General features: G+C 39.6%; 1 protein-coding gene across 1 annotated transcript in view; it reads left to right on the forward strand.

Moving 5' to 3' along the window:
• The first annotated feature begins 13,747 nt into the window (after positions 1-13,747).
• PTPRK (protein tyrosine phosphatase, receptor type, K) overlaps positions 13,748-15,291 on the forward strand; it is a 187,649-nt gene continuing 186,105 nt past the window's right edge. The window contains exon 1 of the mRNA XM_009704781.1: positions 13,748-13,790. Within this exon, the coding sequence (XP_009703083.1) occupies positions 13,748-13,790 (43 nt within the window). The remainder of the gene's footprint in view (positions 13,791-15,291) is intronic.

Here is a 15,291-nt window from a genome sequence, read left to right on the forward strand (position 1 = left end):
CTTATGATGGTGCACGGGGTTGTTCCTCCCCAGGTGGAGGACTTTGCGGTTAACCCTTGCCGAACGTTGAAGCTCTTGTCAACCCATTTCTCCAGCCTGTTGAGGTCCCTCTGGATGGCAGCATGACCCTCTGGCGTTATCAACCACTTCTCCCAGATCGGTGTCGTCAGCAAACTTGCTGAGGGTACCCTCTGCCCCATCGTCCCAAGTCATTAATGGACATGTTAAACATCAAATTTTAAAATGCTTTGTAGCAGTCAGTTTGATTGTTTACTTTTTTTTTAAGGGAGGAGCAAGGTGCTTCCATTTCAAAGCCTTTTCATGGGTATTTGGTTTTTTAAAGTTTTTGTGGTACTATTACTAAAAGTAAATTCTTGTGTTCTTGGACAAAGATTAGTCTCCTGTTTGGTGTGATGGACTCTGCTTAGCCTTTTGCTTCATTGCAGTATTGGCTTAGTTTGGGTGGAGAATGTTTCTATCTCCTTATAATCCTCCTGAAGTCTTTTTAATGGGAATTGTTGCTTTATTGTAATTCTGTGATTTGTTCTTCAGCAAGATCTGAAACATGTAAGGTAAAGCACACGTTTTGCTTTTATCTCATAAGACATGAATTTTGTACTGCTTGATATAGTCTAAATTAATATTCTCATTACGCAAAAGCTAGCCTTTTCGGTGCTGATATGCTGCTGCTTACAGTATTCCCTGAACTTTAAGGTGACTGATCCAGATCAGAGCAAAAGCCAAAGTCCTGCGGCCCCATGTCCTGCCTGTGGCTGGGCTCAGTAGCTGGTATTTGGGGCAGAGTATCCAAGAAGAGCAAATGTAAAGGTGTCCCTTGTTGGCACAGGATTTTTACCTTCCCAAGGGTCTGTTGTTCAGGCATCTTTTAAGTAAGGGGCAATACCCTCTCAGCTTGGACATCAGTGTTATGCCTTAGTTTCTCATTCCGGGAGAAGATGGGTGAGTGTAGAGCCGAGGGGCAAAGTACAGAGGCAGAGAGAGAATACTACTCATCTTAACTTGTTCTTGAAAGTATGCTGTTTGCTCTACATGTGAAGCCATAGACCCTGTCAAAAGAGTTTGTCAGATACTAACAAAATACAAAATTAATGGCTACATCAAAGAAGAAGTGACCATGGAAGGTGATTGAGCTGATATGAGGTGTTTTTTTCCAATCCTTATTTTTATTAGATCCTCTCCTCACCCATCAAACTCAATCCTGTTACTACTCACAGGTAGGAGTGGATAACGTATAGCCTCTTGTGTCCAAGCATAGATTTATAACCTCTTTGGAGTTTCGCATAACTGCTAAATATCTTTATATAAGGGTCATGGTTAAAAATCACCTATTAAAAAATAACCATGCAGGAACCAAACCAGATTCATGGTTAACTAGTTAACTAATGTGGTGCTAGAGACATCGCCTATTTACAGTTTTCATTGCCTAGTGTATACTTTTTCCTGACAGCTGTGGTGGATGCTGATGCTGTGTGGCACTTCGGTTCATGAGTCCAAGCAGCCAGCAGTTCCTGTTGTGTTTCCTGCAAGGCTTTGTCTCACCTGTGTGAGAGCACAAGGGATAGTAAACCCTGTGGAACTCCTCTTATCTTCTCTCTCCTCCACTCACTTCTCAGTGGAAACCATGATGGGGACTAAAAATGGGTGGAAACCAGCAGGATAAAGGAAAAAAAGAGGAGGAGGAAGGCTGGGGATGCTGGTAGTTAGCCAAATTGCTGTTTATGTGGCTATTTTTCTTTCTTTCTGAGCATAGCTTTTATATATCTGAAGCTGATACGTTTCTAGGCATCTAATCACTTTTAGAACTACAAATAGATTTTCTTGCATCTTTCCTAATTGTTAGATGTGACACTATTTTGTGTACCATTAGGTGTGACACTGTTTTATGTCCAGGAATGAACCCGTAGCAGTCCTGACTGGTTTTCTGATGGTCATCTTTGACCATGTACATAAGATTCAGACAGGAATGTGCTTTTAAAGCAAGTCTCTGGATTTTCCCTGCTTCCTGGCCCTCGGTTCCCATCAGAAGGGAACTACCCTTCCTTCAGAGGGAAGTAAACCGAAAGGTAGGTACGTAATGCTTTCCAGCTGCTAGTAGTCATTCAGTAACGACTAAAACAACCTGAGATGCACATAGAGGGATTGCTGGGTCCTCAGCACGGACATCTTCACTCTACAGGTCTGCTCTTGTTGTCCCACATCACTTGCTAGCGCAGCGTTAGGGAAGTCCCATCAGTTGATAAAATGTTTTTTGGTTTTTCTTTTCTCCACCAAGATTAACCCAGAAAACTTGTGAAGTTAGGTTTGCAATCCCAACCCCTCTCACCATGTGGAGGAGGAATGCCCGTGATGGCCCAAGAGGGAGCGGTGCAGAGCTGGGGAGGGCTGGGCCCAGGCAGGGCTGTAAGGGGTCACTGTGTTTAGTGTTCAGCTAAAGTGATGGTGAAAGGGCAGCTGTTGGCAGGGATGGAGGCTTTTCTCCTCTCCCATGCCCCTAACCATGCACAATCCCTCTCCTCCTTCTCTTGGCTCTAGGGCTGTGTCTCTTCTGTGGACTGGTTCAACAACCAAGACGGGCATTGAACTGGGACACCTCTGCCTTACTGGGGAGTACAGGCAGCTCACCAGAGCTGACCCAAGGGCCAGGAGCCTGGAGTGGGGAGGAGGGTGGGAGTCTTCCGCCTCTGTGGCAGACCAGGTATTATCAACCCCCTTACAGGCATCATAACCTGGGTATCACCTGCTCTGCCTAGTCCAGCAAAACCAAGATAGGATGGGGCTTCGCTCAGCCTGGTTCAAAATTGTGTTGCTGGTGATACCACAGATGTAGCATTAACGATTGATTGCGTGAGCATGATCTCGCTGTTTAGGTGTTATCCTCTGCCATTTTCTCATGTGCCTCCTTATTGGGAAAGTACGTAGGTGAATCCAAACAGCAAATAAAGCATTTGGGAAATTAAAATGTGATTGCTCTGAATAGTGGGATCCCTATTTGCCTTAGACTTGATGGGAGGCAGTGCAAAGGAAGGAAAGAAGCGGGGAAAAATCTCTTGGCAGGTGTCACTTCGGGGAAGAAATAAGGGAGTTTCTTTGTTTCTTTTATCTATATTTTATCCAAGTACAATGACATGAAGATCATTTGCAGTAATGTGATTTTTCTTGTATTAATTAGAGATGTGTCCAGACTGCCCCACCGTATCAGTTCTGTATTTCACTTGGATAATTTCCCTTCCAGTAGCTGGTCTGTCTCTACATTTATTTAAATCAAATGTTTTGTGAGAATACTGCAGCTCAGGATGGTCTGTCTCAGTTTAAATACCATTGACGTTAGCAAGGAGGTTAAGAAAATATTTACTTAAGGGTAGACAAAGTTCCCTTACCTGCCATCATTTTCCAGTTTGGAGGAGGGGAAGACCCCTCTAGGTTTGACATCTCTGTGTATCGTGCAGGGTTGTTAAAAAGTGTGCCAATGAGTAGGTGCATGGTAATGATGAAAAGGAGTGCATTTGGAATTCAACATAGATGGCAGAAAATGCAGGATGTCAGAGAAGCCATATATTAAGGGGAATTTGAATTGGAAACTGAATCCCAACCTGCCACTGGGGGCATTTTGATCATTTTGATTTATTAAACTTTTATAACAGCATTCAGATGAAGCTGAATTAAAACGCTTAGTCTTGGGTGGTTTATGGTACACAAGTCATCGTGCTAGTGAAGTTTTGCCATGATCAATGTAGAGTTAATCCAAGTTCCTTTTTGAATGCAGGTGCACCTGTGTGCTTTAGTATGTATTTAAAAATCTAATAGTGTTCTAATACTGAATCACTTAACAAAAATACAAAGTGAAGCCACCCCTGACATTAATTTTCAGCTGCATTTGAGTGAATCTTGCTATTAAATTGTAGATGAACTGCAGGAACAAAAACTGCATATATTTTCCTATACCAATTTTATATATTGATAAATATACATGCGTTATAAAATAGCTAGCTATGGAAATATAGCAATATTTCCTTGGTAATGAGTTATATTCCAAAAGGAGTAAGACGCTTGTGTTGTAGTGCTGTCCTGACCATCTCCCAGCTTCAGCAGCCCTACATAGTCTTACTGAGCATTGTCTCTGCAATAAAAAGAAATCAATTACTATTAGAGTGGCACTGCAGGTTAAAGGCATTACAGGTTCACACTCAGTTTTGCAGCAGGGAGATGATACTTAGCTGCGAATGGGGAATGATGCAAAAGATGGATGAGACAGAGTTCAAGGAGCAGTAATGTGAGGGTCCAACACTATCATTCCAAGCTGTCTCGAAGACATGATGGATGATTTTGTGGCAAGAAGCAATAATACCAGATGATGAGAGATTCATCTCCAGATCTTGAGCCCACTGCATGCTGTCTACCTGTTGGTGTTCTAGTGGCATAATGATTCCTGATGTGTTATGAAGAGCTAAATTACTGTACTTAAGCAACTAAACTGGTATGTTGCATTTAGTAACCCAGATTTTTTGGCAGCTGCTAGAAAAGCAAGTAGCATATCAAACACTCCTGCACATTGTAAATTTAATTACCTCATATTTATGCATAGTACTTGTTGACAGGATCTTGTAAGCTATGCTAATACGGTAGGTAATTTGTTACCTCCAGAAATCACTTTCCATGTGCCTTCTGATCATTATCATGAAACATGATAAATGATCTAGCCCATGAGGTGTAGATGAAAATGAAATGGATAATTGGATTCTATGTCTAAATTGTGGCTGGAATAGTTGTTGCAATTATAATGGAATTTATCTCATAAAAATATGCTTTGCAAAGTACTAGTGACCTTTAATCATCTTGATTGGGGAGTTATTTGAGGACGATTTTAAAGAGATTACAAAAAGTTTACTCAAAATAGTTTGGATAGAAGTTTTTTTTTCTTTCCTAAAGAGTTTTAAATATTTGTCTGTTTAATAATTCATATTACAGGATTATCCTGCAGTGTTAACTGCTGGAAGATAGTATATTTGCAGAATTATATAGAAAATGGTGAGAAACAGATCTGCCTTTCTTGAACAAGAGGGAAGCTTAGCGACGTGCAGAAAGGAAGATTTCATCCTGCTGAGATGCAGTGTTGAATTTGGATGTGCCGGTTTGCTAGAGAGCTTGTCATTGAGACTGATATGGAACTGCAAACAGGCATGTCTTGGAGAAGATTTAAGGAGCGTTGTAAGGAAAATGAATGTGTTTCTCTCCCCTGTTCCTCAGGTATGTGCATGTTGCTAAAGGCAGAGTTTGTGCCCTAACTCATTGAAGAGGAAGGATGACACTGTTGTGTTGGGACTCAAGTTTGAATTTTCAGCTCTTCCCTAAACTTTGTGTGATTATTTTTTTTTAATTTTTTTTTTTTTTTAAAAAACTGCTTTGTGTCCAGGACTTCAACTGTAACTTTTCATATAGTTATTCAGTGGCTTTTTCTTAGCCATTTAACTTTTAAAACTTGAAGCATATCTTGTACTGCTAAAGATTTTGAGTTTACTATCTCAGTTGATGTCTGTACGTGGAAATAGGTGCAATTTTTCACTTTCTAGGTTCTTTATGAGTAAATGAGAGAGAAAATTTCCACTGATGAGCTTGTGGACTAATCAGAGACAAACCTCAGTGAACAGTGTTAGAAAAAAGTGAGAGTACCTTCTTAGGAATCAAGAATTGCCTAGAATTGACTTTATTAGGTTGTAAAGTTTCTAATATAAAATTATTAGTAGGGATGGTAGGGAAAAATCTCTCGGCAGTCAACTTATATGCATTACCTTTATCCTTCAAGAAAGGAGAATTTAAGTACAAGGTATGTTCTTAACCAACATGACCTGAAAGACTTAAGACATTACGTGGTGTTGGTTCAAAGCTTATAAAGTAGGGTTGACATCCGATGAGGAGTTCTAGTATCATTGGGAATGATAGTCCTAACTGTGTGAATTACCTAATTTGAATAAATAAATAGTGTAAAAATACTTTGCTCAGTTTAGAGTTTTTGTTTAGATTTTCCCCCAGATAAATGGATTATAACTTAGCTGAATTTAAGCTTTCTTTGAAATTGCCAAGCATATTATAAGATAGTTTCTGTAACCTAGTGGAATGTGTTATTCAAATTTTTTAGTTTATTCAAATTTTATTCAAATTTTATTCACATTTTTGAGATATTAGCTTTCTGCTCCGTGTGTTTGTTTTGTGGTAGGTCCCATAAGCTATATGGAACTGTACCTGTTTTGGGGCACAAGGAAAGATACTACAAAGTGGCGATGTCATACATGTTTTTTGTAAAGCTGTCTGTAGGCCAGCTTACTCATTTCCTGAGAAGATCAAGATTAGTGTATTATATTGATTATCTGATCTATTTCACCATCTAATAGGATTAAATCTAAAAAAATAAAAATCTATCTTTTTTTTTTTAACCTGAAGTTGCAGTTCACAGTTTATGTGAAAATCTCAGTTTTATTCTTACATTGACATTGTCATGGTAACGTAAGTTGTGGTTTTTAACAACTGGAGATGTAAAGGCTACTGCTTTTGAAGGGAGATATGAGTAAACCAAATGTTTTTCTTTGGCTTAAAAATTGAGATTGTAGTCTCATGATTTTTAATGCTTGCTTTGAACTTCACTCTGACTTTGAAATGTGTTGACAGCAGTTGGAAATGTCTTGACTAATAATTTATTCTTTGACTTTCCACTTCTCTTGGACTGAATGACTTGTGTGTCCTAGAGAAAACAAGATACACTCAGTGTGATCAAACTTGTGATCTATGGGTTGCATCATCAGCCATGGGAATGTTTTCCCCTTCTCTTTATTGTGGATAGAAAGGAGCAGCTGTCTGGCAGTGTATGAAGCACTGCTTCATGTTGGCAGCCAGATACTTCCAGGGTACAGTTATAGGGTGTTGGGGTTTTTTGTGTGTAATGTTGTGGCACAGTTCTTCCTTTGGATGTACGCAGCATAGTACTTGGTCACTTTAGTGGACTAAAGAAGAGAAGAGATCTCTCATGTTTCTGTAGTTGAAGGCCTGTGTCATCTTACAGTAGTTTTCCTCATGAAAGCCAGGCAGAAACATCTTCTAGCATTTCTGTGTCTTTGTCCCTTTCTAGTCTAGTCCACCCCTGCTCCAGGGCAAGGGGAAAGGCATGAGTTCAGAATATAGGGAGAAGAAAAGCAGCATCTCTGCAGATCACCCTCTCATGCCCTCAGACCAACTTCTGATCTCTGCAGTCTGTGAAGACAAAAGAGTGAGGGAAGCTGACACAATTTTTCCAAGTATAATAGTGACTGAAGCAACACCTCCTGCTCAGCTCTTGAACAAGTTAAAGCAACTTGGATGAAATCAAGGGAGCTCAGCATTTTGATGGTGGATAAGCCAGAATCCTTGTTTGTGACGTTTTTCTCCATTTTGCTTTTACTTAGGTGAAACACAGCATATGTTCCAAGAAACTGGTAAAGTAGACCACTGTGGGGAAAAAACCTTGCTGCAAACTTGCTAGCAGTATTTCTGCAAAGATACTTTTCTTCCTGTTGTTTCAGGAGCAGCTTTAGCCTGTTATTTGAAGCAAGATGACTTTGTCAGCTCATTGACTGCTGCCGGCAAAGTCCCACCTGTCATCCTCTCAAACCAGGCCATTTGGCCTATGCTCCCACCCAAGCAAGTACAACCGAATCAGCTTTGCTACTAATTTTTAGTTGGCATCACATAAATGCAGCATCAACAGTATGTGCCTCTCCTCTCTGGTTCTGCAGGGGAGAGACTTGTCTCACCAGTTTTCTCATGCCTCTTGACTCTTTGCATTGGCTGTCCTTCAGCAAGTTAACATAGTGATGTGATGCATGCTCACACATTGCTCTTAACCCTCTTCTCTGGTAGTTCTCACATGTGTGGCAGGCTGCAATCCTCACTTTTACCACTGCCTTCTCTCTATATTTTTTCAGTTTTGCACCGATAGACCCTCTTTTGTACTTTCTGCAGTGTGATTTAACTCTGCCATCTTTTGTGCCCTACCTGCTAGTTGCTACTTTTATCAGTGGAGCAGAGAAAATGCTGTACGGTTGAATGCACCGATAAATGACAATGAGGTAATTGAAAGGTGGTTAAAAAGCCTGTTTTACTAGAAAGAGTAACTCCTTCTCCTAAAGGTTTTGTAAAGGCAACAAAATCGGACACTTCAAGAAAACGATTGGACTATACCAACTTTCTGGCTGGCTGCAGACATGCTTAAAAGTATTTTGAGTTAGGGCTTACAGACTTCTCTTCTTTCTTGAGATTTGTCTTTGTTTTATGTGAGAACCTGTCTCCACCTTTTAATTTTTTCTTTTTACTGCTTAAGTTCTTTCACTTCAGCTATTTCTTGTTGCCATTTCAGGAATCTGACCTTCCTCTTGCATTTTTCATTCAACATGGCTGCCTAAAGAAGTATTTCATGAGTTTTATTTTTCTGGGAACACCTCCAATATTCGACCTCTAAGTATGTGGACTCTGCAACAGAAGGAATTGTGCCCCAGTGACACTTCTTTTCCCTCCAAATTACCCTTGTTGTCAGTGATATTTTCACAATTAGAAACAAAGTGATCCTCCTGTTTTACTTCCAGTTGTTCCAGGAGCAGCTTTAACCTATTCTTTGAATAATATAAAAGGTTAAAGAATTGACTGAGACAGCACAGGTTGGCTTTTTATTAAGGCCAAGCCAAGTGACTTGACCACTTCCAGAAGTTCACTAAGCAACCTTGTGGAGTTGTAGACAGATAAGAGTGGTTTAATTCATGGTGTTTTTTTGTCGAAATTTTGTTGCCCTTTATGTAAAAACAAAATGAAACCCAAAATGGCAATTTAATGGTATATCACTGCTTCCAGGCTGGAACAAAGAATTGGTTAAAAACATATAATGAAAGGAGGAGAAGGTTCTTGCTTTGAAGCTGAACGTTTTGTACAGCTGCTATTGCATACATTAAAATATGGGGGGGTTGTGGGGAGAAAGTGTGTGCCAAACAGTATGTGGTACGTGCAAACTGTCACCTTATTAAGGAGACTGTCCCCTAAGACGTTTGCACCATTAGGACTTCTGATAATTAAGATGAACTGTATTTCAGCAAGAAGTCAGCCTTCTGGCCACCTGACTAAGCAGATGCCAAGTGGAAGCAAATGAAACTAAGTCGAGCTCTCAGGCAATTAACAGAAATTAATGGACCAGGTACCCACAGTCTGTTTCCTGCGGGTGTCAGTTCAGTGTCCTTGCTCTTCCTGCATTTCCAGCTCTGCTGACTTGCGGGGATTTGGCACCCGAGGTTTCCGTATTGAAATTTGCTGGGATTTATCACCTGCTTAGCAGAGCTCATGGGATTTCTGTGGGAGATTAAAAATTTCACAGGATTCTGGAATTTTAAGTGATTGAGGGGGAATCATTGAAGTGATCCTTTGGCAAGAATCCTGTTTTGGCTCGCAGCGTTGGGGTACAGGGGAGGCCTTCGAGAGGGACTTGCGCTCAGTAAAGAGCTGAAGCCAATCAGTCACGATTTCTGAAAGATTCATCTCCATACTGCCATAATTAATGAAGCTTCCTAATCTGTGAAGGAATGTTTTACACGTTCTGCTCTGTGCCTTAAGAACAGGTTCATACACTAATTATTTATTTGTTTATTTATTTGTTGGACCCTTCCTGAAATATGTGTAGGCATAGGCAAGGACTGTATAGGTGCATCAGTGTCTGATGTTACAGCAGATGCAACTTTTCCCTCTCCCACTCCCAGCAGTGTGCTACTCCCTCTTCTTTTCCACCAGAACCATACTTGTCCCTCTCTGCAGAGAGCTGACTGGGGAGCTAAACTAACAAAAACCAGACACTGTAGAAAGAAGTGGGTATTTTTATGTCAGGATAGTTTTCTAACGGTAGAACCACCGGTCTGGAAAAGATGGAAAGAGCACGGAAGAGGCGGTAGTTTGCTCCCCAACGTGATATGCTCATTTTAGGTTGGCTTAGCTATAACGTGAAACCACATCCTCAGTCTGCTTTGCAAGTGGATTACACTACGCTGCAAAAATCTTTGTGCCTACAGGGAAGTGTGGTGTGGAATAGTTCCTGAGATAAACATTGTTGTCTTGGGTTTTTTTTCTGTAGCAGCTTCCTTGTATGAACATGCCCTTAGAGGAGCTGATATAACAGGAGGGGGCTGACAGGAGATACTAGTATGTTCCCTCAAGCCCACATTATCTTGTCATAGTAGAGGAGATAACCAGATACCAGAATGATGCGCCTTAATGTAATAGTCCTGAATAGAAAACCTCACAGTAAACCTCATCTTTGGATTGTTAAGAAAAGAATTGGACTTGGTATGGAAGAGGAGTGAATCTACCAAAAAAAAAAAGTAAATGAAAAGGAAAAGAAAGGTTGAGGAAAGTTAAGTAAAATATCTCTCAAACTGAATGTCCAGTTCAATTCAAGTTCAGAATGCTAATCAGGATGTTTCAATACATAACTACGGTAATGCTTGGAGTGGCTTTTTCCACAGTATCCTAATGAAGTAAGCTAGTATGATTTGTATAGGTATAATTAAAGTGTGGAAAAGCAAACACATCTGTGTAGTTGTTGTACCAGTAGTAGTCAATAAGGAATAAGATAGACAGCTGTGCACACATCACTGCACTGTTATAAAGTGTATTTGAAAGTTTCACCCACAATTAACCCTTGCAAAGCAAAAAATAGGGTAAAAAATGCACTCTTGTCAAATGATTTGTTGAATCTAAGTTAAAAATATTCTTCTGCTGATGAAAAAGTGAGTGGTTGCAATATTAGAAGCAATTAAAATTGCTCAGAAAGACATTTAAAAGGAGAGAGGCAACCAGAGAGCACTGTTAAGGTGTTCATAATTCAGAGAAGACAAGAGAAAGCAGGACAAAGGAAAAAGTAATATACTGAAGAGCAAAGGATTATGAACCTGCATGAGGAAAGTACCACTAAAGACACTTAGATGGAATTACAGGTGGTGTTTGGTTGTTTTGGGTTTTTTTACAGTCAGTTACTGTACGGTATAAATGACATAGGGTGTGAACAGAAACACTTTATTCAATAACTTGAGAAAAATTAGACAACATATCAAAGGGAAAATATCTAGGTCACTTTAGTGTTTTCAAAGGGTACTTTGAGCTTCAACAACGTTACTGGCCCCCTTCCATTACCTATTTTTTCTTTTATGTGTTGTAGAGAAAGAAATGATAAATAATTCAGGCCAGGGAAAGTATAAACGCCACAGGATTAGAATACTTACCAGTGGGGGAACTGTTTATACTGACTGTGAAACAAAGGCAGACAGCAGGGCAAAACATTTTGCCTTGGCAGGAGAGCCTGTGTAGACAAGTGGTTATTTTATCTTCTTTTGAGGTATTTAACAATTGTAAGCCCCAGTAATACTCATGGATTGGCCTGTAGTGAGAGGAAGAGTTAAACGAGTTTAAAGAAGATATTTTACTTGCTGACTTTATTTACCTTCACTGTTTATTTTCCTCCACATGTGGAAGGGATCATGGGATGGGAGAAAGTTGGGGTTTTTTTATAAGGTATTATGTACGTGGGATGACTTAGTGCAGCTACAACGTAATTATGCTGCTCTTACTACTTCTGTATTATGTTAACCATTCAGGGATGTAAATCAGCAGAAAATTGATCTCTTTTTTCAGTTGGTTAGCTTAGACTGCTTTACCTCTGCAAAGTAGCTTCTGTTTTAAAACCAAGAGCTTTCCATTCAAATATCAGAAAAAAGGAAATCTGATAATTTATAATAAAATGGGAAGGAAATGTGGCCATACAGCCATGCACCATTCACACCCTGAAAGAAGAGGTGAGTTGGAGCATTTATATTTTTATGCAGAGGGCACGCACCTAGAATAGATTGAAGCCTGTGTTTGTCTCTTTGTCCAGCATTCAATCAGTAACTTGACCGCTGCTGGGTTTTTTCCTCTTTAGAATGTGATAGCAACTTAAGAAAACACTGCTACTGGGCCAAAAATCTACTTAGTTTAGTATATAAGCTTAGGGGAAGATGTAAGAACGGGAGAGGCACACAGTGATATAGTCCCTTCATACATCATCGTAGCGTCTAGCAATCTACAGCTTAAGATTTATTAAGCCAGAGACAATATCAACGTATTTGTGTGTAATATCCTTGACGAACTTTCTTTTAATTTGTCAAACCATTTTGGAACTTGTGTTTTTGACCATCATCCTGCAGCAGTGAATTCGCACAGTTGCGTTAGAGAGGAAAGTACTTCCCTCTGAAGCTGCAGGCTACTCTTTTTTTAAAATGGTTACGCACCATTTTTTTTCACTGCAAGAAACAGCAAAAGTCATTCCATATTAATCTTTTTCATGCCACTTGTCATTTCATAAACATCTAGCATGTATTCCTTCAATCATCGTTCTTTCATGTTGAGTAATCCAGACTTATTTAATATCTCCACATACGGAAGTTGTCCTAGGTCTTTGATAACTTCTCTTTGGTCTTTTCTATGTCTTGTCTTCTAGCCCATCCAGCAGGAGATAGGAAGAACGGATCTGTATCTTTTGTTTTAGATGAGAGAACATTATGAGTTTACATAGTAGCACAAGATATTATGGTTTCTTTTGTGTTCTGCTCCTAATAATCACTGGTATCTTGTCTGGCTTTTTGTCTGAATTGAGGTGATATGGTCATGAAATTCCCCACAGAGGTGATATTCCTGTCTGATTATACTGATTTTAGAGTCCATAAGGGATTCCACCCCTCACATGCACTGCTTTGTTTCAGCTTTGACTTTATTTGCCATTTTATTTCTTAATTCTTTAGTATCTTAAGGAAAACAAGATAAGCTGGATGCATCTATTCACAAAATACTACCACCAGAGATAAAAACAGTGCTGCACTAATTGGAGCCACAATAAAACCCATGTTTTCTTCCAGACCTTCTAGATAGACATGTGACTTAATGAATGTGTTGCACAAAATGGTTCAGCTTCAAAAGGAGGGATGTAGAGACTCTTCTGAGAATCCCTGAACCTGGAGGTTAAGGCACTGTCCTGGGAAATGGGAAGTCTCTGCTCAAATCCTTGCTCCAGTTCAGTCAGTCAAGAGGAATGGATGTGGAACGTCCTTATGCTGAGAGATTGAATATGCCGCTTCTCTATAGGCACAATCCTGAATTGCACTTGGAATGCCCCGTGTTATTATCTAGTGCCCCACGTGCAACTAGGCTGAAAAGTCAAAACGTGTTGTTTTTGGAAATGCTACTGCAAATGTTTTATATTGCAGTTATTTGCTGAATTTGGATGAATTATTCAATATTTTTAACTTAACCCTCTCAACTTTTATTGGGTTTTTTGCTCCACCCTTTCCTTCCCTGCAAAAAACCCAACCCCAACCTCAGCCTATCTAGCCCATTTCATTCCCAAGGAGAAGGAGGATTTTTTTTTTATGTGGAGTTATTCTGTTTTCAATTTCTAAACCTCTGCACTTAAGAAGGTACAAAACATGTGTGTGTGAGATTGGTTTGTGGTACTTCTATGTTCTTGGCTGTAACCAGAGTTAGCTATAAAGTAGGTTTCCTGCACTTGTGTGGCCCTGAGAAAGGAATTACTGGAGGACTGGAGAAAAAGCCAGAATTCTTTGTGCTCAGGGTCGCCTAGCCCCTGAATTTTCCCTGGCTGGATTTTGGTACTAAGCAGAAGGATTTGCACCCTGAGAACATGCCGCAGGAGTCAGGAGAAGAGGCTGATGCCAGTGTTGTCAGTGAGGATTACCGAGGGGTACACATCTAGCTGATCGCTGACTTCTCAGTTCAGTGGCCAAACCATTTAACTACTTAAGTAAAACTCAAGTGAATTTTGGACAGAAAAACCATTTTAAATAAAAAGGGGAAGGTTTAGGGGATTTTTTTTTTTTTTTTTTTTTTAAAATATCGAAATGCTGTGTTGTGGCTTGTTATGCTTGGAAAAAAGTTATGTGTATTTATTCTGAATGTTTCTGTAAACCCAGCTTGCCTTTCCCATTACAGGGTGGGGAGGAGGGTGAATACAGGCAGAAGCTTTCTTGAAAGCAGGCAAGGTAATTATTTGATTCCAGAGGTAGAAGCCTAAATAGAGTTCATTGGGACAACTTCACCAGTCCTCTGACTGAGTTGACAGCACTGCTCTTTTTGCTTGAAACCACATTTATCAGGGCAGTGAGTCCCATGAGAGAGGTTTCCTGGTGCTTGCAATTATTTAAAAGCAAACAAATGAAAAAAATCCTTCCAAGAACACTCGCACATCAAAAATTTGAGGCAGAACTTTGGGATCTGGCAGGAAGAGTCATGACTTTCCTTGTCTTCGTGAAAAGCAGTATTTAAAATTCCTGAAGAAGTGCTCCTAGCTTCGTGTACTGGGGCCAACACAGCTTGCTGATAAAATTATGCAACATTTTTTCCCCATGGTTACATGCTTTTGTTACCAATACTTGTGTAAAGTGTAAGGGCTTCTTTAAGGTACTGTTCCTGTTTGTTTCACTGGTAATATGGGGACATCTGATTATTTTTTTTTTTTGTCCCCAAGTACTATTGTAATGTTCTCTTCGCAGCTTGATTCAACATGGAGAACCAGCAAATACAGTCTTAGACAAAATGCCCGTATGCACAGGCAATCTGAATTTAATATAACAGTTTACTTGTGTAATCTTTGAAGGTAGCAATCTCCATAATAGTGTATATTATTATAAAGTATATTATTAGCAGTGGATCTTGTGTTTGCAGAGGAAAGCTGTTCCGTCCAATTTCTGCCCTATCATTTCTTCTCTCTGCATTATTTCTGTGGCATTGTTGATTTTGTTTGCCTTTCTTATGTGAATACACAGGACTAGTTACTGAACTTTTAATGTGCTACCTCAGCCTGAAGAGATGTTGATTAGCATCTTATTCAAGAATTAAAACATGTGGAGGCAGAACAAAAGCTGTATGTTCTCAGGTTTGCTCATCAAAAATTTAATAAGAAAACTTAGAGTGGTTGATATAAGGTAGCAAAAAAGAATGAATTTTTTCTTTTAATGTGACTATTATAAAAGTGTATTTTATTTCAGATATTAAAGCTGTGATGAGGTGGGAATCAGCTTGGTTGCCTGAATTAGGGCAGTGTATAAAAATTATAATTTGTCTTGCCCCCATATTTGATATCCCCATCTTCAGTTTAGCCATTGAATATCAAAATTCCTGAATTTAAATAGAGATTAACAGGATACAGGAGCACAACAAGGGACAATC

Source organism: Cariama cristata, unplaced genomic scaffold (assembly GCF_000690535.1).
Source record: "Cariama cristata isolate BGI_N322 unplaced genomic scaffold, ASM69053v1 scaffold4797, whole genome shotgun sequence".
NCBI lineage: Eukaryota > Metazoa > Chordata > Aves > Cariamiformes > Cariamidae > Cariama > Cariama cristata.